The 16,786-nt window shown below is 32.2% G+C and overlaps 1 protein-coding gene across 3 annotated transcripts in view; it reads right to left on the reverse strand.

Annotated features, from left to right (window-relative positions):
* LOC130823786 (uncharacterized) overlaps positions 1-11,097 on the reverse strand; it is a 12,330-nt gene extending 1,233 nt beyond the window's left edge. The window contains exons 1-5 of one of the 3 annotated variants that reach the window (XR_009046623.1): positions 10,557-11,075; positions 6,722-6,815; positions 2,886-3,004; positions 2,677-2,784; positions 217-323 (exon numbers count right to left, since the gene is read on the reverse strand). Coding sequence is in view for 2 of the 3 variants with exons in the window: in XM_057688560.1 (XP_057544543.1) it covers positions 2,557-2,562; positions 2,677-2,784; positions 2,886-3,004; positions 6,722-6,815; positions 10,557-10,871 (642 nt within the window). In the remaining variant the exon portion in view is untranslated. The other 2 variants (XM_057688560.1, XM_057688559.1) reach the window with 2 other exon arrangements.
* Positions 11,098-16,786: the final 5,689 nt, after the last annotated feature.

Genomic DNA, 16,786 nt, shown 5'->3' on the forward strand with positions numbered 1-16,786 from the left:
TTTTAAGGGAGACATCTACAATCAGTTCAAATACTAAATCTAACACTTGAAAGGGTTGATAGATGGGAGATTATAAGATAACAGATTATTTGCTACAACATCACTGGGTGAAAAAATTATATATTTACTTTAATTTTAGGACAAAATAAATCATAATCTTGAACAAATTCCCATTGCCTTATAGAAAGCATTCAAAATTTGCAAGAAATAAACAACCTTTTTTTTTGATGAAATTGATCATCAAGCACTGATGTATATGGACCAAAAAAAAGGAACCACACCCATTAAACTCTTCAACTGCTCACATATCCTTGATATAAGTCCTACAGATTTCACATTGTAATTTTGTTTGTGATTAAATTAAATATAGCTATCAAAAAGGGTGAAAATATAGAACTTATGTGAATAAAAAATACAAAAGCCAGAGGTGAAGAGGGCTTTGAAGAAAATGAAGCTACATAAAGCGCTTGGGCCAGATGGTATACCTATTGAGGTATGAAGATGCGTAGGGACGATTAGAGTAACTTCACTAATTGATCTATCAACAAATTTGGAGGACAAACAATATGCCCAATGACCGGAGAAGTACTCCAGTGCTTATTTACAAGAACCGAGGATATGTCCAACACAATCACAAATGCTAAATCAATGTTGCCTTTCTCATTGTCCGTGAAATACTGATCTACATCCTCCCCCGACAACAAAACTGCCAATTAAGCAGCACGTGCAAGAACAAAAGACTATCTTTCATTTTACTAAAAAAACCAGCTAGTTAAAGCATCACCAAGGATCATAAATAAGATTCCCCGTATTGATTCACGTTTTCCAAAGATCTCAAAATTATAAGACCCAAGAAGTAGTATCCAAGTAGAAGACCACTTAATCAAGTGATGCTCCTACTCAACACCTAACCCAAACGTACGATATTCGAACGATACAATCCAGATGTCGCCATGGTCAAACTCGCACTTGTTTATTAATTAGTTTATGAAGTGGAACATTTATATAATTTAGTTCTATAAAGGGTAAAAAATAAACGAAAAAACTAATAATCTTTTTGGGGACCTTAACTTACCAGATTCGTTAAGCCAAAGAAAAAGAACGAGATTTATGGGGATGGGAAACTAAGTTTGCATAAAAAGAAGCGCAATAGAAGGATTTTGATGAATCAGCGATCCAAATTCTTGAATTAGATTCAGTTGATGACTAAAATTTTGAAGTATATCTAATATAGCTTAACCACCGTCGGAAAATCCCTCTCCAATGGATCATGCCTGGAAGATCTTCCAGGCAATCTGATTGTTACCCCCCTCTCAAAAATAAAATTACATAATCAGCAAGTTGTGTTTTGATGAAAGATGATATAATCTAGGGAAAAGTTCTTTGAAAGATTATGCCCCCAACCAAACATCCTCCTCAAACTTAATAATATTACTCCTCCCTAGTTTTTAAGAAGTAAAAAATAAAACGGAAGGAAGTAACTGTGAAATTGACTTCAAAGGGGGGTAAGATAAGCAAATGTTAGACTGGATTTTGCTTCCCAAGAGGATGTAGTTGAACCAAATTTGTTTCATATACTTGTGTGCCTCAAAGAGTTTGGGATATGTTTGTAACCACTTCCTTAATAACATATTTTTTGTCCTCAAATCCCCTACACGTAGCCCTGCTAGCTCAACAAGAAGCTTGATTTTATCTCATATGATCAAATTCCCTTTTTGAACCCCCCCATTCCTTCCCAAGAAAATCCCTCATAATCCTCTCCAAGCAAAAAATAGAATATTGTTCAAACATGATTTAACAATCGAAATCCTCCTTCCAAAAGAGAACATCGCCTTTTTCCACTCATCCAATCTCCTCAAAATTTTATCTATCACCAAGGCCCAAAAACATTGGAGTGAGGGCTGATGCAAATTGGAAGGCCTAGGTAAGTAATAGGAAATGATACAGCTACAGAGTTAGCCATGTTAACCAATCGATCAGTGTTGATATATTCCCCCCCACCCTCACCCCACATTAATATGTCCCGTCCCAACAATCTAAGTAGACTCCTTATCTTCCTTTTCTCCCATCTCCCCATCCCCTCACATTCCACGAAATCATCTTCATCTATCAAATCTACTACACCCTCCTCTTGTGTTACTTGATGCCCCATAATTGATTGAACATGATAAATTTCTTAACTTTATATTCCCCCTTCTTTCACCAAATTTTCCACTTTCCACCACTGTATTAGATATTAGCTCCAATCCCAGTTTACTACAAATTATTGAGGATCAATCAGTGCTTCTAGAATACACCCTTACTATGGATGGCTTCGGAGATACCTTGGGCTTCCTCCTCTCTGAGACATTTGAACTTCGTAAAGACAAAATTGGTTCTTTGTATCCCTTATAGAAGTTTGACCGTCACTTCAATAGACCATCTCTCACCTTTCCGCTCTCCCTCTTCTCGCCTATAATGGTTGCCTACGACACAATATAAGCATTGGCCATATTTTTTGCTCCTTGATAATGTCTAAGGTTTAGGAATGGTGACTGCCCCAGTGTGTTATTTACTTCACACCTTATAAGAGAAATAACTTGATGTTAAAAGCCTAGTACATTCGAAGCATGCCTAGGGAGTTCTACTAAATAGGTATAATTTGGCATAATAGCATATATCATCAATTTAACATACCCCAGAAACTTGTGGATGGACTCCCATTGAAGTTTGAGCTCTTTCAAGTACAGAGACTTGTCTAGAGAAAGCTTCAGTCTTCATATTTGAGATATGTATTAAAACAGCCTGGGGGAAACAAAGTATCGGTTAAACTACAACCACCAAAAATGATCAAGTTCAACAAAATCAGAAGCTTAAGTTATTAAGTTGAATATGAACATATTTACCTTTCTGAAAGTTGTTGGATCTGTAATACCTTGAATTTGAAGATCATCACTATACGGTCTTCTAACACCAGAATTCTCAAATCTAACAGAGTAGACACCAAAGAAGGACTGCAAATAACCTGATAACAGCAAGCAAGATTTATGTTGGGATTACAAGATATAAATGAAAACACACCAGTGTATGCAACAATTGACGATTTAACAAACAAGGAATATTATGAATGTCAATTAATATTACCATTGTATGCGGCCCAAGGTTCAATAACAATATAACCACTTTATGGTTTTCTTAGAGAAACCAAATAGAAACGACAAAACAACATTTAATCACCTCAACTGCTTAATACAATTAAGTGACTATAGCGCAAAAACAAGACCAAATAGGCCACTTTGACCACAATATCATCCGCAAAATATGTTTTGCTACCGTTAACGCGAACGTGACCGAAATTTTTTTTGGCACTATGCTCCCTCCCTTAGTTTTAAAAGGCACGAGGTGCTCCAAGGCCCTAAGGGCATGAAATAAAAATGAGGATGACAACTTCATAACGTATTTTGAGCTTACAATTCCTCGAAATCCCATTGCGTAACCTATACTTTAAAATCTTGAATTAACAACCATTATAAGTTGTTACTCCAATATATTGGCTATTATAAAGGTCTATCAATCTGAATATATGTTCTAGTAAACTCGAATAGCTAAGATAAAATAGCTAATTTTCAACTTAGCAATTTACATTATGATGTCCGCGAAACAAGTCGTATCACCACAAGGTGCCATGCCCACGACATCATGACTGCAATCGCAATTGCAATCGCAACGACATCTGGCACCCCAAGAAATAAAGAAGATAAGAGAAAACAAAGTTAAAGAGCCCCTAAGACCAAGAACAAAAGGAGCTCTAAAACACTCGCGCCAAAACTAGCCCTATCAGAGGCCCATCCCCTTGCCCGCCAAAAGGTGCACACCTTAGGTGTGTTTTTCAAAACTTTTAAAAACTAAGCTCCCACCTAGGCACGGAATGAGAGGTTGAATACATGCAATCTTACCCTTGTGATAACAAAGAGGTTGTTTTCTAATGACTCTTGAGTCTTGATAGCAAACTCTACTACAAAATCCTTTAAATGCCCCAAATCTGTGATTAGGGGGTAGGGATGGTTATGGGGTGGGTCTGGAGCGGGTCTAGCCAGATCCAGACCAAGACCCATTAATTTTTAATGGATCCAGGCCCGGATAGGACCCTAAAGGTCTGAAATTTTTGGACCCATACCCAGAACCCACCGGATCTAATGGATTTAAGGTCCTTAATGGGTCCAAAAAGGGTCTCTTGATTTATGAAATAAAACAAAATAGAACAAGAACATAACAATATATTAATTAAAACTTGAACAAATTAATACCAAAATAAAACAAACAGAACATGAACAACAACAAATAGACTTCATGAACAAACGGATAACCTGCGAAATAATACTAAAATAAACAAAACAATCAAACAAATCTAAACTTATAACAAAAACTTCCACAAAATGTTGCTGTTACTAGAATTGTATTCAAAAGGTATTGAAAGTTAAAATTTATGATGAAATCAGTATCAACATCAAACAAAATAAAAGCATACTTTCCTTTCAAAAAATTTTAAAAAAACAATAGCATACCTTTTCAATCACGAATATACGAATATGGGTCAATAAACCTAATCATCTTTAGGTTTGCATGGCCCTTTTCCATGCCCTTCATATTGAAGAAGACAACAATGGAGAATTGGAAAAAATTAATAGATTTGGGGTTTTTCAATTTGAAGGAGGATGAAAGAGAAATGAGATTTGAAGTTGTGAGGGATGCAGTGTTATTACAGGTAAATGAGGGAAAGGGGCAAAGGAACTGAAATGAGGAAGAGGACAGAGGGACATAATCACTAACGGAGTGAAATGAGGGAGAGGAGCGGGACTATCAGGTTCTCGCACATTCTAGGGTTTATTAAAGATATACTCATTATAAAGAATTGTGAAAAAAAATATTATAAATTTTATATGAAGTTTAGGGTTCGGGTCCGGGTTTACGGGGCTGGTCTAAGGTCCGGAGTTAGGGGTCGGGTCTGGATCCAGGTCGAGGTTTGAGGGTCTAAGCCCGGATGCAGACCAGTTATTCATTTTAGAGATTCAAATCCGACCCGGATCCGATGGGTCTAAAAAAATAAGACCCAAACCCTTGAAAAGGGGCGAGTCCTGGACCCATGACCATCCCTATTGAGGAGTCGGACATATGCAACCTATGATGTAAAGTGGTTTACTGAATTCTGAAACACTATTACTGCTCCTTTACAACATATAAGATCAGACAACTAATGAACCATGCTAGTATATTCTATCATGAACCAAAGGTAAATAATAGAGAATCTTTTTGCCCTCAATTGAACGAACATACAACTTTAGATAAAGATTTCCAAACTAGGAAAAATGCCAATAATGAGATGTTGTCGAAACCAAATGAAAATTTTCACACGATTATAGTAACCCATGCATGGCAACAGTCGTTCGTAAATCACTCTAGGTCGTGTTCTACCTTTTGGTTCTCATGCACGATATGGGATTGTATTCCATTTTGAATAACAATGGTCGTAGATATGAAGACAAAAACACTTTACATGGGTTTGATCGTGTGCGGAGAAAGACCAAGCAAGTTTAAAATGTGAAAGGTTAGAACTTTGAGTAGTTTAAAAGAAGAAAATGTGGGACAAAGATGGCTTAAACAAAAAGGTGGACGTGTTATGAAGAACTCTCACGAGCATATGAAAATAAATAGGGATGAAAAGAGAAGAAACATATATGCGGATGATCATTGCAAATGATTTGCCTAAGTGGATAGATATTCCCAAAATAAATATATTATGTTAGTGATGATCACATTAAATTAATTTGGTTCATAGAGCTCACCACATATGTTGGAATTAAAGCTTTAGCAATGTTATTGAATTGTCCATTCAATTTTTCATAGTACCTAATGAAAAAATTTGGCTATTAATATCTCTAATTATGTATTAACAAAGATGTGTTAAAGTTAACTAAGATGGTTTAAGGCCTTAGGCATGTGCAAAGGAAGACCATAGACGCGAGAAGGGTGGAGAAAATCATGGTTGATGGAAACAGAAGTCGCGCTAGGCCTAAGAAAATGAGGGAGAACCAACTAAGAACGACATGAACGAGTTGCACCTCTTCAAGAAAACTATCTATAGTTATTTTTACCTTGTTAATTGTTTGGTCCTTTAAGATTTGCTTTAATATTTCTTGGGTTTATGTTTTCAGCCTTGATACTTGTCTTGTCTTACCTTGTCTTGCTACGAGTCTTTGTCTCGTCTTGCCTTTGTTTTCAGTTGCAGGTTCTTTCGAGTCGAGGGTCTCCTTGGCCACAACCTCCTATCAAAAGGGTATGACCTGCCATTTTCTACCCTTCCCAAGACACTAGTAATAGCTTTTATGAGCGGGATACATCGACTATAATGATGATGATGTATTGACAAAAAAAAAGTTGATGCAAGTGCGCAAATAGGAGAGAAAATAAGGTGAAAAGAAACTTCACTAAAGCATTCAAAAGGAATAGATAAAGCATAAGGTTTATTAGTTCATTAAACGGGGCTCATTTTAGGAGTTATTTGATATTTCTAGCCAAGAAATTAGTTTCCTCAAATGCATGACACTGATGTTTTTATTGTAAATTCACTTTAAAACTTACTTTTGACTATTGGGATATGGAAGTAACCTTAACAATCAAAGTGAAAAATAAGTTTGAGTAATGCCATGTAATACTTCACCATATCATAACAAATTCCTTGTACCTTGCTCAATCACAATATCTTTTACAGTCGGTAACAACACATATTTCTCCTTCTTCAATACACCAAAACAAGGGAACGCTACTGGTCTTGTGACCTGCACTATGAAAAAAACGATGTAAGCGTAGTCTACACCTACGCAATACTAAGAATAAGAGGTAAAGAGAATGGAAGAATCAAAATTTAAGCTTTTAATGTTTTGTTCATTTCTTCAAAGTGGCAACCTACATTTATTACCAACGGTATGTTACTTAGAGCTATAAAAGGAAGCTTAAAATTTGCGATTAAGATTTGTTAGCCACTCAAAGATTAATAACCATCCAACACATGGCCTAATATCTCCAATCCGTACTATCTGTCCATTCCCATATCCCCATTGGCAGACAAAAGGACAAATCTTGATAAATGACACTTCTCTCCGTAAGAATATAAAGAGAAAATTTCTAGCTCAAAGTTCAAACTTAATGAATCAGAATGCTCATCTTAGTTATCATGTACTTATTTATCACAAAACCATAGTTTAACAAATATTGATTGAGTACATTAGAGAAGGTTTTTAGATTTTTTTAGTAAGAAATTATATTATAGCAGACGAAGAAAAGATGTACACTACAAAAATGCAAGACATAATCCCAACAGTATGTAGTTGACCACTTGCTAACAAAGATTATTCGACTTCATCTAACGCTAACAACAATATTAAATACTAATCTACAACTATATGAGTGGAAATACACTACAATATAAAATACTAAATTAAGATACAAGAAAGGGTCATGGAATTGCAAATTGTGAAGATAAAATGAGAGAAAACCGTCTACGTTGGTTTGGTCAGGGGTGGTTTTAGGGTCAAAATGTCCGATTGGGTTATGCCCCACTAATTTTGTATCGTTTTTGGGGTCCATTTCGGCCTAGTTTGACAGGTGTGTAATTGTAACATACGTATCTCAGCTACCACTATCTCCTAAGATCATCAAGCCCAACAATTTGACCCACATAATAATCATAATCTAATGGCACTCTGGTTAAAATTTCCATTTAGCCTTAGTGGCACTCCTTGAACAAATAATATTCCAATCATAGCTCTTCATTGAACCCACCCGCAATAAATCACATACTTAATCAATACACTCATTTTAATAGGGCTAAATATAGCATAAGCACAATCACACTCCGTGCCAAAATGATATTCTACGCACTTTGTCTTACTTCAATATAGTTTAAACCTTTTAATTCCAACTTCTACCTCCACATCTTCAGCTTAGCGTTGACCTCATTTCTAATTACGTCATCTAAACCAAAAAAATCCCCAATCCTTTACGTTACCAAAATCAAGTGTCCCTTAAACACCACAACCGAAACAATCTAATGATTCTAATTTTTTTTGTAAGTGATGATAGTAACTAAAAAATTACTACATTGATTATAAACTTGTTAGTTCACAAGTTAAAAATTGTAACAATTAAATTTAACTTTGGAGGTAATACTTAAAGTTGAGTAACAACTCATAAAACATGAAGTACATGTAATTACCTATCTATTTTATTTTTCAATAATAGGATTAAATTAAATATTCATTCACTTGTACAAGTGATTTTAAAATAGACAAAATGTCACCCAGACTAGTTTTATGTACAACAAATGATACTCAAACCTTATACTATCTTCATTAAACATTTTCTAAACAATATTAAACAAGTACAAGAGAATAAAAGTCCTCAAAAACACCACAAAGCAACCGGCCACCATCCTTTTTGAGACCCCAAAACTTGCTTCTCTTCCCCAAGTTCATGCTTTTGTTTTTCTCAAAACTCCTTTTAATCTAGCCAACAAAACCCATCATCACAATGCAAATTCAAAAATAAAAGGCAAACACTCCTTAATCCCACCCAAAAATTTTGGTTGATTTCCCTCCTACAACCCTTAATTTTTATCTTCATACCCTCAATAAAATCATACAAAGTTCATCTTCAAAAATCACTACAAAGAACCATTTTGATTTCTAGCAAAATATACATCAAAAACCTACTCTAAATTACTCAAGAACACATGACTTCAGGAGTTATAAGTTTATATGTGCCCTAAAAAGGCTTATGAATTTCAAATTGACTTTGTTTAAACAAAAGTTCTAGTAACTTATTTGATGATCACTAGTGTTAAGTACTCGGCGTTGTTGATACTATACTTTTGTATGTTTTTAATAGTTTTGTTTTAGAGTGAATCTCCATGCCACCTTGAAGGAGCATTAGAGTAGGAACAAGGAGTGGACTTGAGCAGGAGTACAACTCCATTATCATTATTCTATTTTTAAGTTTGCACTTTATGCGTTGGAGACGTTTGTTACTTACTTAATTTTTTCAGATCATTAAAGTTGTAATTTGGAGTCATGAACTTTATTTTGATCTGATTGTAATTTTTCTTATTTTGGACAATTAAGACCTTCGTTTTAGTAATGTACTTGCATGATACATTGCATTGGTTTAACCCAAGTATTATACTTGGGCATTAAAATACTTTCAATAACCCCCTATTGTGTTTGCAATGTTGAACTTCTGAGTGATTATTGCTAAAATTCAAATTAGTCGTTGCCTTTATAATTAAGGTTGTTACAATTGACATTCAAAGCCAAGGTTTTAGAAGCTTGTCTAAAATTTAGGAAATTTGAAAAAGTAGAAAAACTTAGTGTAACTAATTATTTGAGGAAATTAGGGAAACAAACTGTTATTGGGAATTATCACCAAAGTGAGAATTTACGTGGTAAATCTAGCTTAAATAATTTAAATATGGTAAAGTATTATTTACTATTCACGCTGTTGTGCACAACCTATTTTAAGTTCACTTGAGTGCTAAATGTTAAGTAGCCAACACTAGTTCTCAGACATTTTATAGGTTCCATTGTTCTAAAAATAAGTTTGGTGAAGTATATTAAGTTGTGAAGAGGAGGCCTTTAGACAGGTATTGTAAAATTGCAGAGTACAGGACAAAAAAGCACCCGAAAAAAAAAAAAAAATGCTCCCCATGATGCTTGATCTAGCATAAGTCATTAAGACATGGACCATGGTAGCAAACATAACTGGTCTCCTCAATTTCTACTCTCATGGTACCATAAATTATTCATGTTTAGTATCATCAGCCTTAAATTGGTGGAATGGAAATAAGAATTCAATGTGATTTTAGCTAGGAAATTAGCTGACAAGGTTCATGATCATGATTGTCCAACTCTAATTCTCTTTTCAAAATTCATTCTCATTCATTACTGTCTTCTAAGTGGTATAAGGGTAATTGAAAACAATGAAGAAAAACACATGTTAGAGGAAGAAAGCTTCATTAGCATGGGAATAACTTAACACATTTCATGAAAATTGACACTAACGGCCGTTTGTTTGTTGGTATTAAACGGTTGGAATGTTAACTTAGCTTGTACAACTAATTGACAAGGACTTTGATCAAGCTTGCCCTACGCTAACCATTCTTTTCTTTGACAAACCCAATACCATCCACTGCCACTTGATAATGAAAATTACGAAGAAAACATGTTTAAAGGTGCGAGTTTCACTACCATTAAAACTAAAAACTCATTCCGATTACCACCTTCTAATAACAATAATCAAACGCCCAACGAAAGTCATTCCATTACCAACTTTGAACAACCAAAAGAGACATAGAAAATAAAAACTCATTAAACTCCAATCTCACAAACCCACAACAGAACACATAATCCCTTTAATTAGCCATAAACTTTCATTTCTCTCTTCAAATTAATCATCAACAAATTATCAAACAACAATTTAAAATTTATCCCAGAAAACTAAAACAACAGAGGAAACAAGAAACTTACCTTATAAACAATAGCATCACGGGTAACATAAAGCTTTCGAGACCGAAAATCTTTATGCAATATGAATCTTCGAACAGGCAAATACAACAGCATCAACACCCCAGCTCCCCACGCTAATAAGAACAGCAATGAATACAATACCCATACCAATGTTTGGTACTTGATGAAATTCTCCTCCATTTCCTGAAACGACGCCGTGTAAATTACCGTTGATTCTTCTCCGTTCTCCAGAAAATCGCCGTTTTCTTTACTCTGTGAGGCTAATAATCCCTCTTCTAAACTCTCGATTTCCACTACTGCATCCCTAGTTTCCATAATTGAGGGCTGATATTCGACAGTAACCCTAAATTGCAATTCGGAAAACGTCGATTAAAGCAAACTTTACAATGATCAAATGTTTTTGCTGACAATTCAAGAAAAGAGGGATTAATTGAAGATAAAGTTTCTACGGAGATCTTAGAGGACATAGAATGTGTCTACTCTAGTCTGGAGTCAACGTGGTTTTCAATAAAAGAGGGTGATAATATGGAATTTTTATGGAAGTACTAAAATACAAAATTAATCCAAATTGTAATTTGATTCCATTTTTTTGTTTAATTTTCACTATGAGGCGTTAAATTAAAAAATGTATTTTAATTAAAAAAAATCAGCTGTATTAATATATTCTAAATAGCTCGCAATATCAATAATTTAACAAGAGTTTATTCTTAATTTAAAATGTAGATAGAGACTAATTTCTTTACCATTTCGCCATTCTCAAACCCTTAAACTCGTATTGGTTTCCTCTCTTAAACACCACGACCTCTATTGTTGAGCCTAAATTAACATAGACTCGTCCAATTTTATTATTATAAATAGAGCCATTTTGAAAAATTTAAGGACTTTATTCAAAATTTTTATTTTGCGTCTTATTTATAATAAATATATTAATATAAACTTAATATTCTTTTTTTTATTAACTTTTTCATATACGGAAGAAAGAATAAACCATGTACGATCGATTACCTTATAAATCCTAAAAGATCGTCTATTTATAAATCCCCTTACTATAAATACTTTACAAATTCAAATAAGGTAAGTTTTTACAAGTCATCTAAGTTTTTCCAAATTACTCTCTCTAAGCAATTTTAATCTCATATTTATATTCAACCCACCATATGACTTTAATATCAGAGAAGGTTTTTTGGGTGCGACCCTTGAATTAGTCAACTTTGTTTGTTTTGTAAGTTTATTAGTAGATTTTCATACTCATTTTAACCATTTTCAATACCAAAGACTTTGAACAAGACTAGGATTGCTGATCCTCATACAAATTTAAAAGTCAAATAATTTTTAAATATAAGTTTTTAAAAATTCTAAAAAGTTGATATTTAGAAAATATATATTAAAACAAATCTATCAAGATCTTACATGAATATTTTTTTTATATAGATCGATGAGAAATCATAGTTAAAGTTAAACACTAAAATTAATAAATTATGTAAGATGAACATATGAAAAGTGAAGAAAATATGTTGATAAATTTTGAAATTTTGCCATTAAGATTAAAAATTTTTTCCGACTTTTACTTTTATTTTACTTAATGGATAAATTTAAAGTTTGTTAATATTATCGTGAGGCTATTCTTGTATCCTCTTTTTAAATGATGTTTTCATTTGTCATTTTGGACAATTCTATTAATTTATTGTTTCAATAATAATTTTTTCTATTTTTATCTCATAATTTTTGTTATTTGACCCATATTTTTACGTATGTGGTATGTTGGACAAAATTGTCCTTTTATTTTTTTTATAAAATCTGAATACTTAATTTTTTTGGTCCTTATGTTCAATACTTATAATTAAAACCAATATAAAATATTTAATTCACAAAAAATTATATTTATCTTTTATTTAATTTTATTTTATTTTATTCATGTGGTCCTTATATATTCACCCCTTATAATCAAACTCATATAAAATTTATCCACTATATACATTATCATCACTTCACTCCAATCACAAAGATTTCATATTTCTTAGAGTTATTTCTCATAAATGTTCTTGTGAGAATAACATATAGAACAAAGAGAATACTTTACTTATTACTTCAAAAAAATATATCAAATTCTCAAATGAAATATTTACGGTGAAATCATTTCTATTGGCATAATCACTTATAATTTTAAAAATGATTATTTTTATAGTTTTAGAATAATCACTTATAATCCAATAATCACTTATAATTTTAAAATAATTATATAGATTTGCTTTTAAATAATATGAGTTATAGTTATAGTTCTAGTAAAATTAAAAAAGGACAAAGAACAGAGAAAGGTTCCCTCTTACCATACTTCAAGCCGTGAATCCCGCATTGTTGCCTCCTCTGGGTATCATTTTGCTCTTTTCTTAATCAACCAATTAGTCTTATTTTACTTTTAGCTGTTATTTTTTTTTTTAATTTTATTCTTACATTTAATTTATTTTTTAATTTTATCAAGACTCTTTTCTCAAATTTTCATAAAATATATGTTCTTTCTTTCATTATACTTGTTATATTTTATTTTAATTACGCAATTCAATAAGTTATTTTGATCATTTATATCTTGATGAATTATATAAAACCACAAATATAAAAATTTGATATATGAAAATACATGATTAGAAGATTCAAATAAGATCTTACTTAAAATATTTTTTCTTACTCATTATTTGCAATATATAAAATAAGTTTGAATAGCGTATAATATCAAAAATAGTTTTGTAGCAACTAGTAAATCAGAATGGAGATAGTTACTCATATCACATATATTATCATATAGAAACATGTGCAATGCAAGATGTTGTTGATATGAAAGTGTATATAAAAAAGTTTAACTATAGATGCAATTACAGGTTAACAGTGTAACATCATGATATAATCTATAATCTATAAAATAAATAGAAGATTTTACAATATAGTGTGATTTTAATGAAAGAAAATTAGTTTGTTGACATAAGAATTATTTAAAATTCTCATTTTTTAAAGATGAATTTTGATAATCTCTCAACAAGGTTATTATAATGATTCTTTGTCACAGTTAAAATAATTGTTTATCATGTGTTTGTTGAATATTGAAAAACACTATAGATGTTTAAATTTTGATAAATAAACTTTATTGATAAGCAAATACTTTTACATAAACAATTAAGCAAATATATGTTTTAAGAAACTTTAATAGAAAATAATGTAAATTTTAAATCCCAAATTGTTCAAAGAAACTTTATAAGAACTTATCTTGTTGTGATATAGTATATACATATATTAGTAAATAACTAAATAAGTTGATCTTAAATTTGGTAAGAAACATTAATATTTTTGTTTGATATGTTTATTGTGATATACATGTTATGTAATCTCGATTTAGAAAATGAATGTGCTTTATGTAGCAAACTTCTATAAGGATATCATTTGAAAATTTACAATCATTTTATTACAATTTATATATGATTCATTTTTCCTAATTTTCATTAAATATATACTTTATCACTTATATTATTTTCTTTTTAATTTTCATTTCATATGTAACGTCTTTAGGCTAGAGAGCGAATATAAGTATTACTCTTATCTCTTAAGCTTATTATTATTATTATTATTATTATTATTATTATTATTATGAGTAAGATATGCTGGATATGATGATGATGATATTGTGTTAATTACGGATTAATTTGAAATCTTGGAACATATGTATGGGATTATAAAAGTGTATGAAATTGTTAATCATTCAATAAGAGCAATTATCATCTTTTCCAATAAAGTTTTGATACCGATTTTTAAATAGTCTTTCACTTTTTTCAGCCTACTCTATAACAAAAAGTGTGTGAAATTGTGTAGATACCATCCATCTACAAGTCTCTAACATGACTTTGTAGTTCGTTATTATCAAAACCAGTATTTCGCATAATATTAGGAAAAGAATTCACTTGCATATTGAAAAGGAAAAAATTAGTGACATTAAGAGGGAAATTAACACATGCACGTAAAAGTTTTTCTAAAGAGGTGTTTATGTTACTTCAATCCATTAGCTAGGAAATTAGAAAAATTACTTAGTGTGTAATGTGGGGTTTTGTAGAGACCGTGACTTCTTACTCAATTTTAAATGAGTTTTTACTTAAAGACTAAATCCAACCGATATCATTATATTAAAATATAGTATGAATTTATGACAAAATTCAATAGCTAAATTACATAAAAATTCTATCAAGCTAGCTTCATTTCTACTTAAAAATAACAATATTTGTTACAAAAATCTATGATATATAAAAAATTTGCAAAACTTATCACTGTTCATTACTATTCACAAATAAATAGTGATTTTGCTTATTCATCAATGCATAGAGTTTTAACTTAGTTGGCATCTCACATCATCACTTGATGTCAAATGATCATATATAGTGCAATTGGATGCTTAGTTCTGCGTCTTTGGCCACGTCGTTGGGTTTGTTGAGCATGCATTCTTCAGCTTCTGGTTATTAACCATTTGATACTACCTCTTGCTCCTCTCTCTTCATTAATTTTGTGGAGGCTTAAGGATGTGCTCCATGTTTTATGGGCGGCTCCTTACAATTCTCTTCTTTGATATGATGGCTATGATGGAAGATCCTTATTTGATGTACCATTTGCAAAATTCTTTTTTTCTATGTGAATTCATGGAAGCTCCTCATTTATTGAACTTTGCAGGTATGCGTGCTATTAGTTCTTATATTATTGTGTATATTTTCAATGTTTCATTGTTCTTTGATTGTTGGATGGCTATGATGGAAGATACTTATTTATTGCACCATTTGCAACATTCTTTCTTGCTTTTGGGATTCACGGGAGCTGCTCCTTTATTGAACCAACTGCAGCTTTGTAACCTCACACTTGTAGGTATGCTTGCAATTAATTCTCTCCTATTGCTGTGCTTTATTATTGTTGTTGTTAACTGTCTTACAGTTAAAAATATTCTTGGTCAGCTTTTTACCATTGTCTTCTTTCATATGCTAGGTGTGATGGAAGATCCTTATTTATTACACCATTTGCAGCATAGTTTCTTGCTTTGGCTGGTCATTTACTGAACCATTTGCAACATTGCAACCTCACGTTTGCAGGTATGCTTGCAGTTAATTCTCTTTTATTATTGTGTGTTTATTTTCAGTGTTTGCCTTTTCCTTTGATTGTTGTTGTTAACTGTCTTACTTTTAAAAAATATGAAGTACATAAATTGAATTCTTTACTTGTGCTTTTAATGCTTATCTTGCTTTTATTTATTGCTACGTGTTTTGCTCAAGTTATTTCATTATTTTAGTCCATTGTTTCATTGTTGTCTGTTTATTGTTTTGGAGTTGTTGTTTGTTCTCTTTTTTTATTGATGTTTGTTTTCAATTATTGGAATTTTCATTTTTGCTTTGTATGCTTTTAATTAATGAAGTTATTTCATTAATTATGTCCACTGTTTCACTGTTGTTTTATAGTGTTTCTTTATTGTTTGCTCTCCCTTTTATTATTATTTGTGTAGGCAACTGTTTCATTGTTGTTTGTTTGTTGTGTGTTTGCTGCCAACTGTTTCATTGCTGTTTATTTGCTGTGTCTATGTTGTTTGCTGCGGATTTTTCGATCTTCATGTTCATAGTGTTGCGGTTTTAGTCGACTGCGAGTTCATGTCTCAATCGAATGCGACTAATGGGGGAGGCTCTCGTCCTTCATTATCGTGTCTTGTACTGTTTATATTCTAATCATGAATTCAGTTAGGATTCCTTTTTAATTAGGATTCCTATTTCTTCAATGACATTCAAAGTAGTTCGACGTTTCCTTCACAGTAGTTTGATCATTGTTGCTAAGCCATTAAAAGAATGCAATCTTTTTCTTTCAGTGATAGGTCATGGCTATCTTGACAAAAAACGCCAACTCTTACAAGGGATTGCTTAAAGAAGTAACAATGCTTATGGGCTTTCTTGAGCCCCTGTATGGTACATTGAATGTTGTGTCCAATATGGCTTGTGTTGTTTTGGGTAGAGAAGGAGCGACTCCCTACTTTAGAGTTGGTAAGGTTTGTGCGGACTTGCTTGAATCGGAAGAATCAACAGTTGATCATTGTTTGCAGACTCTTGTAACAACCTTTGGACTTTGTGTTCAACATATGGCCAAGCCCAAGTGTGAGCAATGTGAGAAGTGTGAGAGCTATTTTTCATTGTCCTTGAAAAATAGGGATGTTGAAGGAATGGAAACTG

The sequence above is a fragment of the Amaranthus tricolor genome, chromosome 9 (assembly GCF_026212465.1).
Source record: "Amaranthus tricolor cultivar Red isolate AtriRed21 chromosome 9, ASM2621246v1, whole genome shotgun sequence".
Taxonomy (NCBI): Eukaryota; Viridiplantae; Streptophyta; class Magnoliopsida; order Caryophyllales; family Amaranthaceae; genus Amaranthus; species Amaranthus tricolor.